The sequence below is a fragment of the Rhinoraja longicauda genome, chromosome 36 (assembly GCF_053455715.1).
Source record: "Rhinoraja longicauda isolate Sanriku21f chromosome 36, sRhiLon1.1, whole genome shotgun sequence".
NCBI lineage: Eukaryota > Metazoa > Chordata > Chondrichthyes > Rajiformes > Arhynchobatidae > Rhinoraja > Rhinoraja longicauda.
Window position 1 is genome coordinate 18,233,714 of NC_135988.1, and position 13,801 is coordinate 18,247,514.

A 13,801-nucleotide genomic window follows, 5' to 3' on the forward strand; every position below is an offset into this window, starting at 1 on the left:
TAAGATATTTCTGAATTGTATGCAAAAAAAAGGAATTCCACTGTACCTAGTTACATGTGATGATAAAGTACCAATGAACCATTGAACCATTTCACCTTTCAGATCTTGTTTTTTTTTAAATTTGGCGTTCTATGTTTTTGTTTTGTGAAGAGAGTAAAGGACAATTGAATTTATGGTGTTGGTGATAGTTTAATGAGAACTGTATATTAAAGCAGATAAAGTGGTTGGATTTTGGGCTATTTTGGGGCCAGAGATCTGTGATGGCTTTTGCCGTAGTTACAGCATAAGGGTCACATTCCCTACTGTAAGACAATAACTAGAGAGCAGCTGCCACCAATCACTCTTGGACACTTGTTGGCATCCAAGTTTGGAACATGTTGAACTTGAGCTTGGTCTCCTGAATGGCCTTGTGGTTATAGACACAAAGTCAGGTAACGGAGATAAGGATACATTTTATATTTCATTTGCAAGCTGGGAAAATTGCTGTATGTAGCCAGGAACACTCAGTAATAGTACCTCCTGATCTTCTTCCTTCCTTTCTTCAATCTCCTCCATTACTTCTGCCTTGGCTTCGGCAATCAGTTCTCTGATTGGTTTGTTGCTCGAAACGGAAGCCACAAATGGATGCTGAAAGAAAGACACGTTTTAATGGACAGAAGACCCAAGGAGCTGAAGCCGTCCAACTGCTCTGCAGAATCCTTGACTATCATGGAGAAAGTAATTTATTCACAAAATGCTGGAGTAACTCAGCAGGTCAGGCAGCATCTCAGGAGAGAAGGAATGGGTGACGTTTCGGGTCGAGACCCTTCTTCAGACTGATGTCGGGGGGGGGGGGGGGGGGCGGGACAAAGGAAGGATATAGGTGGAGACAGGAAGATAGAGGGAGATCTGGGAAGGGGAGGGGAAGAGAGGGACAGAAGAACTATCTAAAGTTTGAGAAGTCGATGTTCATACCACTGGGCTGCAAGAAAGTAACAACCTTTGGATGCTTGTCCTTCACAAGATAGCCACACAATCAGGGTAATTCACTATGTGGGACATTTGTCAATGTTAGATTCACAGCAATTATTGGGTGCAATGATTTGTGCTCAGTGCCATGCTGAGGAATATCTCAAGTTTTCTTTAATCCCTCAGGAGCATGTCCATATTTATGCCCATGGTTTTATATTTCAGCTTTTCCTCTGTAACTTCTTATCCTGTCTTTGCTCTGTTTCATGTTGTCTTTATTTCCAAGTGTGCGCTCTGTATGTACTGGCCTCATGACACTTTACTAAACATAATAATATTGGGTTATTATTGGCACGTGTACTAAGATGCAGTGAAAAGCTTCTGTTTGCATCATGACAATCAAATCAGATAATACTATCCATGAATACAATCAAGTCATACACAAGTAAAAGTACTTAACTGGCAGGAGGCTATTTAAGGAAAATAGAAGACGTTATTAAGTTTTCATATATAAAGGAAATGTGTGTTTCATTGATATATTTAAGATGAAGCCAAATGAAAAAGAAAGGAAGAGAGGGTCACATTAACAGTATGGGAGCAAGTTTGCACGGAATGTAAATATTGGTATGGATCAATTTTGCTAACATTTTGAGTTGCCAAATGTCACAATAAATTATTAACTTCCCTCTTATCTACTTCACAAAACAACTTAGGTGCTGCATTAAATGTGGGGAAAGCTAGTGATTGAAAAAGTGAATCATTTCCTGAAATTCTGTCAACTGAGGCCAGCTGGTCTGCGATCAGTGGTGACCATTTTGCCTGAAGAAAGTCAAGCTGTACAGGGTGATGGACATGCACACATGTGGGGAATAGTAGGTGACTATGTGACTCAACCCTATCAATAACAAACCCAAAGATAAAACATGGAAACACTCAAAATCTAGTGATCACCTGTAGAAGCTGCTTCACGCACCATCGAACATCTGCATTTTTTTCCAAAGCCTTTCTTAAGAAGTCTTTAAAGTTCAATGACCTGAAAATTGAATAGTTGAGAAGTTCATTTTTAACCCATTCAGAAACTGAGAAATTGGTGAGAAGCTGAGTCAATATTGCCCCTTTACACTGATGAAAATGTATTCCTTCTCTCTCTATATAGTTTAACACTATCACTTTTCCCAAGTGTGAAAAGCTACAATATATTAAAACTCTGGTAATTCAGCAAGCTTGTGTCGCCAAAGGTGCCAGTGGCAGATTTTCTAGATTATTGGATGTTATTTTTACAAGTATTCTGATACATTTTAAAAAAAGATTACACAGTATTATAATATAATACAAATGAACCCGGTAAGTTTAAAGGGAGCACAGCGGGAGACAGGGAACTGGGACCAGCTGAGTTGAAAGGCCAGATGGCAAACATCACCTGGTGAGCCAGATGCCAAAGTATCACTATTTTAGAATAGTCACATAACGGATTAATAGAGTTTTATTGTATTACCTCCTCTGCTGCTCGGAATTGTTAGTGAGAAAAGATGCAAAGTTGATATAATTTGCCAGTTACCATTGGGAGGGGAGTGCCAGAGTCGGAGGTGGAGCCTTTGTGATCTTGAGGAGAACCCTCATTGGGTTCAGTTCATGGTGAGGAGGTTCCATCTCAGCCAGCTCTAGGAGTGTAATTCCCAGAGACCAGATATCAGCCTTGTGATCGTATGGTGCATCTTTTGTGGTTTCACACCGGATCACCTCAGGAGCCATCCTAAACGACAGAAAGACAAATTGTGAGTGTAACATACTGCTCACGTTCATCATTGGCAACTCATTCAAAACAAAGTTCAATTCAGTGAAGAGCTCTCAGATTTCTTTGTTATTGCAACTCCATTGCAGATCAAGTATAGCCACAACCATACACACATGGTGTGGGACTAGTGTAGATGGGTCATGTTGGTCGGTCTGGGCAAGTTGAACCAAAGGGCCTATTTCCACGCTATATGAATCTATGACTCTATGAAGGCAGATCGGATATCGGTGCATTTCGTCACCATCCAGGAACTCGGCTGACAACAATGAACAGTGGGAGGAGTTGGCTGCGCCTAACGGCTGCGGCTCTCTGGCAGTCTGTTGTCTTTTTTTCTTTTTTTTTGTTTGTGTCGGTGTTGGGATGGTTTTTGTTTCTGTTTTTGGCTGTGTATGTGTGGTGGGGGTGTGGGGTGGGGTGGGGTGGGGTGGGGCGGGGGGAAACCTTTCTTTTATTAGGTCTCTTCCCCGGGGCGCAGCTCGCCCGCGGGGCCTTCCATCGCCCGGCGCGGCTCGGCTGCGGGACTTAACATTGCCGGCGCGGCTCGGCCGCGGGACGTTTCAGTGCCCGGTGCGGCTCGGCCGTGGGACGTTTCAGTGCCCGGTGCGGCTCGGCCGCTGGACTTAACATCGCCCGGTGCGGCCGCGGGACGTTTCAGTGCCCGGCGCGGCTTGGCCGCTGGACTTAACATCGCCAGCGCGGCTCGGCCGCGGGACGTTTCAGTGCCCGGTGCGGCTCGGCCGCTGGACTTAACATCGCCCGGTGCGGCTCGGCCGCGGGACGTTTCGGTGCCCGGTGCGGCTCGGCCGCGGGACGTTTTGGGTGCCCGGTGCGGCTCGGCCGCTGGACTTAACATCGCCCGGTGCGGCCGCGGGACATTTCGGTGCCCGGGGCGGCTCGGCCGCGGGGCCTTCCATCCTCTTGCGGGGGCTGTGTGTGTCGGTTGCCGCGGTAGGGGTCGAGCTGCCTGTCCGTGGGTGCGGGGGGAAGAGAGGGGAAGTTTTGTTGCCTCCATCACAGTGAGGGGGTGTTTGGAGTCACTGTGATGGATGTTTGTGTTGGGGTCGGGTGTCCTGTGTTCTTTTCTTTTTTGCTGTGTCTTGTGACTGCTGAAATTTCGTTCGGTGTTGTGCCGAATGACAATAAAGTGTTGTTATGTTATGTTATGTTATGGTGCATCCTACAGCAAGGATCCATTGATATTTGAAGCCTAGTTTTATATTTGAAAAAAGACCACAGGAATCTTTAAGGTTATCCCAAATTTTCAGGAGCAATGGGGAGGCAGGGACTTGGGGGAAATGGGGAGAAAGGAATAGAACCTACCAATAAGGTGTCCCAATAAATGATGTTCTCCGTTGGTTGGTCTGGGTATTGTTTGCCGACACTCCAAAATCAGCTGGGAAGGAGAGGAAAACAACAATAATTCAAACCTCATTTTCAGCGTAGTTAGCAGTTTAGTTTAGTTTAGTTTAGAGATACAGCGTGGAAACAGGCCCCTTTGGCCCACCGAGTCCGCGCCAACCAGCAATCACCTATGCACTACTTCTACCCTACACACCAGGGGAAATTTTTACAGAAGCCAATTAACCTACAAACATTCACGACTTTGGAATGTGGGAGGAAACTGGAACACCCAGAGGAAACCCACAGGGTCACAGGGAGAACTTACAAACTCCGTACAGACAGCACCCGAGGTCAGAATCAAATCCGGGTGTCTGGCGCTGTAAGGCAGAAACTTTTCTGCTGCACCATTGTGCCACTGGTTAGCAAAGGTTACTAAAAGTTAACTACATTTTGGGTCTGTCAAGGTCGGACATTATTAAACAGGCACTTAGTTTGATGAGGAAATAAAACCAATTTGATGAAAGGACTTTAACGTATAACGGTTCAATGAGTTGCAAGGAATGAGGAAAAACACCCATAGACTATCCCAAAGTTTAAGAAACATTTAGACAGTTACATGGATAGGTCAGGTTTGGAGGGATATGGACCAAAAGCAGGCAGGTGGGACTAGTGTAGCTGGGACATGTTGACCGGTACGGGCAAGTTGGGCTGAAGGGCCTCTTTCCACGATGTGTCGCTCTGTGGCTCTAGATTGTAGATTGTAGGAAATGGAGCTACATTTGAACCACTCATTGATTTGTTTTGTATCCATCACATTTCAATATTGTCTTTAAAAGCCAGAGGAAAAGCGGGATTCAGTAAAACACGGATAATCCTGTGCCCTTGGGACTTTTGAAATACTGGACTAGCAAATGTTCTGCACTATTGGATGTGACTCCACTTAATACCCAAACACACTTTTATGTCACCTTTTCTTTTAACATTTTACATGGCAGTACGACAACATCTCCCAGTGGAGCTGTAAGTTTATAGGAAGTGGAAAATTTATCTGGACTTCGGCTCCGACAACAAACCTACCTACTTTCCAGATATCTGGTGCTCCAGACCTCAACACACCCGACCCCCAACTCCAGACACACATCATGCTTGCGTTCTGGACCCCCAGCTCACACTCTGGGCTATCGACTGAGCCTGATGAGGAACCATCTGGATTTCCGAACAATCAGATGGCAGCTTTTCAAGTTTTAGTTTAGTTTAGTTTATTGTCACGTGTAACGAGGTACAGTGAAAAGCTTTTGTAGGACGATCCATGTTCGCAAGAGATGCTGCCTGACCTGCTAAGTTACCCCAGCACTTTGTGTCCTTTTTGGCAAACCAACATCTGCAGTTCTTTGTGTCTACATAACTCAGCCCTTTCTACTCTCTCATTCTTTATTCTATTTCCTTTTTCTTACCTAGTTTGATGTCTCCCTCCAGAGTCAGAAGGACATTCCCGGCTTTCAGGTCGCGGTGTATGATCTGGTTGGTGTGGAGATAGTCAAGTGCTTCAAGCATCTGCCTGCAAATAACACGAATCTGTGGCTCCGTCAGTCCTCTCTCCAACTCTGCACCGAACCAAACCAAGGTGAGACCAATAGCGATCATTAATATTTCAACATAAATGAACGCCTGCCACTCATTGGAATCTTCCTCTCCAAATTTAGGCCAGATCAGAGTAGCAGTGTTGCATCCTTACAACCAGTTTCTGATGTTGCTTCCTACCATGCAACTGGTACCCCTGCCAAAGTTAAAGGTTTACGGTACCCTACCATATCTCTATTTTCCCCCTCCCCTGACTCTCAGTCTGAAAAAGGGTCTCGATTCAAAACGTCACCATTTCCATCTCTCCAGAGATGCTGTCTGTCCCGTTGAGTTACTCCAGCATTTAGTGTCTATCTGAGATCATGCCCAGATTATGCCATGAGCATCTCTAAATGGTGACATGACCACACAGTGGAACTGCCAATCCAATAACCGAGCTTATCTATGTTGCTGGTGCTTTATTAAATATGCAGAGCCCATGGAACTCTTTCCAGGAATCCCCCACGTTTAGGATTAGGAGGCATTAACTGGAAGTGGGGGGAGAGGTGGGTGGCAAAATAATTAGATTTCATTTCTAACTTTACTCACCCAACATTATTGCATCTATGGCACCCCCAGCGCAAAACTCAGTCAGAATCTGCAACGTAAAAGAGTGGGGTTAAGAGATTGTGGTGTCTCACATTGCTCACATTTACATTAGAATGCAGGGCTTGGGAAGCATGTGGAGCTCACCTCCCACTGGAAAGGCTGAAATAAGTGTTGCCTGCATGGAAATTAGGTGCTGGACCTGTCCCCAATTGGAATCGTTGTTCACGGTCACCACACACCTGGTTGTGTGCATATGGATGGTCTACTGTGCTGGGTCTAGGAACATTTACTAGTCTAAGAGCATCTCTCAGCTTGGTCTCTAGCACTGCACCCTGGACAACCCTTGGAAAGCCTTCAAAGCTAGAGTTGGATCTCTTCATCTGTAGAAACTATAATTGAATATTTAATACCTTTGACCTTTTTGGGCAGCACAGTGGTAGAGACCCGGGTTCGATCCTCACAATGGGTGCTGTCTATATGGAGTTTGTACGTTCTCCCCGTGACCTGCGTGGATGTTCTCAAGGTGCTCCAGTTTCTTCCTACACTCCAAAGATGAACAGATTTGTAGGCTAATTGGCTTGGTATAAATGTAAATTGTCCCTAGTGTGTGTAGGATAGTGTTAGTGGGTGGGGATCGCTGGTCGGCGCGGACTCGGTGAGCCAAAGGGCCCATTTCCATGCTGTATCTCTAAACTAAACTAAACTAAATCTGGCGCAGAATCCAATGGGTAATTTGTCAGCAATATACTGTGGTGTCCTCACAAGACTGAGCTCCATGGGGAGACTAACAGCAGAATGAATTGTCAGATGCGGCCTGCTGAGTCTAACACTCTTAGTAGAGCCAGAGTCATACAGCATGGATACAGTCCCTTCATCACAACTTGCCCTTGCCAACTAACATGTCTCACCTGCGTCCATTTGGCCCATATCCTTCTAAACCTATCCTATCCATGTACCTGTCCAAATGTTTTTTTAAACATTGTGATAGTACTTGTCTCAACTACCTCCTCTGGCAGCTGATTCCATATGCCTACCAACCTTTGTTCAAAAAGAAATTGCCCCTCAGGTTCCCATTAAATCTTTTCCCCCTCACTTTAAACCGATGTGCTCCGGTTCTTGATTCCCTTACTTTGGGTAAAAGACTCTGAACATTTATTTACCTTATCTATTCCTCTCATGATCTTGTATATATCTATAAGATCTTGTACACCTCTATAAGATCACCAGCGCCAGAAACCCAGGTTCGATCCTGATTACAGATGCAATCTGTACGGGGTTGTACATCGGCCCTGTGACTGCGTGGATTTTCTCCGGGTGCTCCGGATTCCTCCCACATTCCAAAGACGTGCGGTTTGTAAGTAAACTAGCTTCTGTAAAATGTCCCTCATGTGTAAGATAGAATTCGTGTACAAGTAACTGCTGGTCAGCACGGACTCGGTGGGCCGCAGGGCCTGTTTCCACGCTGTATCTCTAAACTAAACAAAACTAAGAACCTGCATATTAAAACAATCCCAGTAGAGGGAAGAGCAGCCCGAGGTGCTTTCACAGAATGTGAGCTTCTGAAGTTTCATGGAACAGAGTGTGACTGTCTTCTTTATTAAGCATTGTTTCCTCGAATTGGATGCAACATAGTTAAAAAACCTGCCGTGTTTTTCCACTAATATATCTGCACCCATAATGGTTTGTTGTAGTCACTAGTAAGTGTACCAAATTAGACTGAATTAAACCTTGAAAATGAAACAAAACGATGAATTGGCATATCTCAGCGTTAGTGCTGGAGTATTTCTGATACTGTAACAACTGGTGCTTATCTACTTTAGGAAGCTGAGGGATCAGTAGCTTTTATTTTGTAGCTCCCTCTTCCATTTATAACTCACCCAAAGGCTGTTGTCATAGTAGAAAGAATCGAGCAGCTTTACAATGTTGGGGTGATCACAGGAGCCCAGGATGCTAATTTCCACCATGTAATCTTCCAGCTCTTCCTCATTCAAGGGGCTTATCACCTTGGCAGCTGCGACAGTCCCAGTCTCCTTATTCAGTGCCTTTTAAGCAGAACATAAAATACAAGAAACGTCACACTTTCAGCCACACAGTACCAAGCCAGTATTTCACATGTGAATGCATGAACTGCTAGGTGAACCACCAACTTCCGAAACGAACTCATCATTATCCAACATTTCCATCAGCTAAAATGCCATTCCACCACCAGTCCCATCTTCCCTTCCCCACCCCTTACAGCTTTCTGCAGTGATCACTCTCTCCAGAATTCCTTAGAGGTTCACTCATTCCTCACCACCCATCCCTCCTCCTCCCCAGGGACTTTCCCTGCAACTGTTGGAGGTATATCACCCGTCCCCACACCACCTCCCCACCTCACCTCCATTCAGGGACCTAATCAGCCCTTCCAGGCGAGAAAGAGATTCACCTGCACTTCCTCCAACCTCGTCCATTGCTCTTGTTTTTTTCCCAATGAAAACCAAGATGGGACATCTAAGCTAGTCCCATTTGCCTGGGCTTGGCCCATATCCCTCTCAACCTTTCTTATCCACCTTTTTAATAGAAATACCAGAATGTGCTTTCTCCATTCTTGACTTGTTACTATGATATTTTTTCTTTTTTTCGGCTCAAATAAATAAAAAGGTTTTAAAAAATATGTTGATGAAATTGAAATCAAATTTATGGTACTTTTTCATTGTTAGAACCCAACAGTGTAGTTTAGGTTGCATATTGAGTAATAGAGGAATCTTCTCCAAAATGTTTGCAGACTAGGAGAGCGGGGAACTGACCTTGTCCAGCTCCCTGCCGCAGGGCAGCTGCTACACCTGTTGTGTTGTGAACAACAGGCTGCAGTCAGCCTCTGCTTCTGATGTTGTCCTTCCTGCAGGTGTGTGGGAGGGAGGTGTTTAGTTTAGTTTAGTTTAGAGATACAGCACGGAAACAGGCCTTTCGGCCCACCGAGTCCACACCGACCAGCGATCCCCGCACATTAACACTATCCTACGCGCACTCGGGACAATTTACACATATACACGCCAAGTAACCTACACACCTGTACGTCTTTGGAGTGTGGGAGGAAACCAAAGCTCTCAGAGAAAACCCACGCAGGTCACGGGGAGAACGTACATATAGCACCCGTATTCGGGATCAAACCCGGGTCTCTGGCGCTGAAAGTGCTGTAAGGCAGCAACTCTACTGCTGCACCACTCTAACCACCACTCTGAAGAGATGGTTGGGAGTGTCCACTCTCCACCGCTCTGATCATGGAAGGAAGCACAGAGAGTGAGCTCTGTTCACACTGATGTGGACAAGGGGGTCTACTTGCAAATCACAATTTCATATAGCTTCAAATACTACCTCAATTGTCACTAGGCCGGGAAATCAAACACTGCTCAATGTCTCCACTATCAGCATTTAGTTGTGTTTACTGCTTGCTGTTTCCACTGCCCTTCCTCACTCCATTTTAACCCCCTCCGCATCTACTGAGGACCAACCCCTAACATTGCCGTCAAACCTGTTGACAAGGCTGATGTTGTTGTGGTTTGGCGAACTGACCTCTACCTCACAGAAGCAGAATATGAAACCTCCTCATTACTTCCTCTGGGCCATGAGGCCACCACAGAACATCAGGCCATTGACTCCCACTCGGTCACTGATCTCATTTCCTTTGAAGATCTTCCCTCCACAGCCACCCACCCCACTCACCCCAAATCTGCACAGCTCACTTCTACCTCTATCCTGTGATCCACAAACAGGATTGTCCAGGTATTCGAAGATAGACACAAAACACTGGAGTAAACTCAGCGAGACAGGCCGCATCTCTGGAGAGAAGGATTGAGTGACGTTTTGGGTCGAGACCCTCCGTCCAGGTACTCGATTGTTTCAGTCTCTTCTTATCCCAAAGAACTCCTTCCGTCCCACCTTGACTTTCTTTCCTTGCCCAGTCTTCTCCTATGTTCATCTGCAACACTTCTCGATGCCCTTCATCACCCAACAAGGGGACTTTCATGATGAATGTCCAATCCCTCTGCACCTCCATCCTACATTCAGATGGTCAGAATGCTTTTCACTTCTCTGTTGATCAGAGGTCCAAACAGTCCCCCTCCATCACCTTCTTTGCCTGAACTCAATCTCACCCTGAGAATGAGTTTAACTCACTCACTTTCTGCAAAGAGTGTAACTATAGATACACTAGATATTAATCCTACACAAATCCCATTTTCTTCCAACATTCCCACTCAATCTATCATCCATCTAAACATCAGGAACAATTTACAATGACCAATTAACCTTCCAACATGAACATCTTTGGGACGTGGAATAAACCAAAGAAGCCAAGGAAAGCCAAATTTTGCCATTTGTATAAACAACATAGAAAGCATTGCTGCAGGAGTAACCAGCATCACATTCACTCACTAAGGCAGCAATTATATATCTATTAAACTAAAGAACTGAAAAAAAAAGTTAAATAACTTTTCTCTACTAATCTCATCAGCACCCAAAGAACCAAAGTGGAAGTAAGTGATCAATAAACAATAAACAAAGTGCTGGAGGAACTCAGTGGGTCGGGCAGCATCTGTAGAGGGAACGCACAGCCAAACTGTCAGGTCAAGACCCTTCTTCAGATCCTTGATCTTGTGGGACAATCAGTTGAGAGGAGATCTGGTACAAGTATATAACTTTATGAGTGGCATAGATATGGTAGACAGTCAGAACCTTTTATCTCCAGGATGGCAATATCAAATACTCAAGGACAGATATTTAAGGTCAGAGGGGCAAAGTTTAAAGGAGGTGTGAGGGGCAAGGTTTTTACACAGAGGGTGGTGAGTTGGCTGGTACTGCCTGGGGTGATGGTGGAGGCAGATACGATAGTGGGGTTAAAGAAACTTTTGTGTAGGCACATGGATATGCAGGGAATGGAGGGATATGGATCATATGCAGACAGATAAGAGTTGTTGGTATCATGTTTGGGACAGCCATTGTGGACATAAAAGCCTGTTCTTGAGATGTACAGTTCTAAGTGTACTACCTACCAGGAACAGGCAGGCAACTTCCCTACAAAAAAGATCAACTTTCCAGCACCTCATCGCTAAAAGGTTTGGCAGTAAAAACGCAGGGTGCTGTTGGTTGCACGTTGTAAGATATGTGCTCAATGTTATATAAGACAAATGTGTTGTAGATAAAGTAATAATAAAGAGTAATAGAGTCTTATGGCATGGAAACGGACCCTTCAGTCCAGCTTGCCCTCACCAACCAACATGCCCCATCTACACTAGTCCCACCTGCCTGCACTTGGCCCATATCCCTCTAAACCTATCCTATCCATGTACGCATCCAAATGTATTTTAAATGTTGTGATAGCACCTGCCTCAACTACCTCCTCTGGCAGCTCGTTCCATATACCTACCATCCTTTGTGTTAAAAAATTGCCCCTCAGGTTCCTATTAAATCTTGCCTGCCCCACCAACTTAAACCTATGTTCTCTGACTTTGATTCCCGTACTTTGGGTAAAAGACTGTGCATTTACCCAATTTATTCCCTTGCAAGATCATCTCCACCTCTATATGATTACCCCTCTGCCTCCTGCACTCCTAGGAATAAAATCCTAGCCTGTTCAACCTTTCCTAATAGCTCAGGGCCTCGAATTGTGGTAAAATCCTCGTAAATTTTCTCTGCACCCTTTCCATCTTAACAACATCTTTTCTATAAGTGGGTGACATAAACGTGAACTCTGTGCAACTGAGGCAAACTGTGCGGTTTAGTAATGGTTGTCCACACCCACAAGGTTTAGCTGCCTTTGTGCATTTCAAGGCTCTTTTGCAATGGTCTAAAACACGTGAACATGAAGAGGAGTGAATTTATATCCCAATTTCTATCTCAATGAAATCACTCAAAATCAATAATGCAACTTTGAAAATGGGGCTGCCAACCATTTTATGCCCTTACAGACAAAGTGAGATGGGATACACTGAACCCTTTTGGCTGTTACTCAGAGACATTTGCAGCACAGGAAGAGGCCAGTTTTGGCCCACCATATCCATGCCTACCAAAAATGACCTATTAGCACTCATCCCACTTTGCAGATCTCTGTGGGTTAGGCACATCAAGTGGTTTTCCAGGTAGTGTTAAAATTAGGGAATGTTTCTGCCCTCAACTAGCAAGTTTCAGATCCATACCACTCATTAAGGTTGAAATAGTTTTCTCAATAGTTTTCTCAATTCTCCTCTATCCATCACATCACGTGTTTCTCGAGCCTCCTTTCATAAGTCCCCAGTTGAGTGAGCACCAGTGGAGGAGGATGGGGCAGTGAGGTGAACTCCTTATTGGGAACGGGTTGAATGGAAGGTGCGGCAGGGTCGCACAAGTGTGCTGACACTGTTTCATGAGCCCTGGAACATAGGTCATATTTCCTTTGAAGTCAGACAGAGAGGATGTCGCAGTGCGTTTTAGTATTATGACTGAAGACAAGCAATCTTTGCTTCACTTCCTGCCCTTGAGCTATGAACGTGTGGCTAGGTACTCCCGAGTGCCACTACTCCTGCACTCCAACCTAGGTCAACTTTATTAACAGCTGATGAGTCCTATAAAGTGATGATAGCAGAGATAGTGGTTACATGGGTGATTATCATCCCAAATTTCCTCAACTCAGGAACAATCTCTGCAGATGGACACAAAATGCTGTAGTAACTCAGCGGGACAAGCAGCATCTCTGGAGAAAAGGAATGGGTGACGTTTTGGGTCAAGATCTTTCTTCGGAATGAGAGTCAGGGGAGAGGGAGACTAGAGATATGGAAGGGTAGGGTGTGAAAATTACAGATCAAAGCAAACGCTGGTCAAGGAAATGTAGAATGGTTCAAAGATAGACATAAAAAGCTGAAGTAACTCAGCGGGTCAGATAGCATGATCGACCCATGCATTGTATACTTGTTTTTATATTCATGCATTTTAAATATGTATGATGCAATGTTCTATACTTTGGCAATATAATGATGTATCTTATCATGCCAATAAAGTATTTTAAATTGAAAAATTGAAAAGAATTTCCGGAGAAAAGGAATAGGTGGCGTTTCGGGTCGAGATTCTTCGGACACCAGGTTCAATGTTAGTTGAGAGGAAGATCACAACGAGGCATACAATCAGTAAAATTAATCAGGAGGACTATAAAACTAGTCGGAGAACTAGGGTGGAGGAGAAATGGAGAAAGAGGCAAAGCAAGGGTTACTGGACATTAGAGAAATCAATATTCAACAATCCCTGCAGTTTGGTAGGAAGTAGGTGCATGTCAAAGAGGGAAATAAGGAATTATAGATTGGTTTAAGATAGATAAATACTTGAGTGCATCATTATCGATGTGCTAACATACTACTGTACTTAGAAAATAATAATTCGGTAGAGTCAGCATCATTTTATAAATGAAAATAATGTCTTAAATTACAGAAATTCAACAGACTTTGTTGACCAGAGTAAATAAAAGGAAACTAAAAGATGTAGTATATCTAGTTATACAACTGAAACCTGATAATGTATCATACAAAAGCTTGTTACATAAAG

General features: G+C 44.4%; 1 protein-coding gene across 1 annotated transcript in view; it reads right to left on the reverse strand.

Annotated features, from left to right (window-relative positions):
* Positions 1-13,801, reverse strand: part of LOC144610168 (STE20-like serine/threonine-protein kinase) — a 32,116-nt gene that overhangs the window by 17,077 nt on the left and 1,238 nt on the right. Inside the window, exons 2-8 of the mRNA XM_078428718.1 lie at positions 8,131-8,295; positions 6,254-6,302; positions 5,539-5,688; positions 4,064-4,136; positions 2,507-2,701; positions 1,900-1,981; positions 517-627 (exon numbers count right to left, since the gene is read on the reverse strand). Of these exons, the coding sequence (XP_078284844.1) occupies positions 517-627; positions 1,900-1,981; positions 2,507-2,701; positions 4,064-4,136; positions 5,539-5,688; positions 6,254-6,302; positions 8,131-8,295 (825 nt within the window). The remainder of the gene's footprint in view (positions 1-516; positions 628-1,899; positions 1,982-2,506; positions 2,702-4,063; positions 4,137-5,538; positions 5,689-6,253; positions 6,303-8,130; positions 8,296-13,801) is intronic.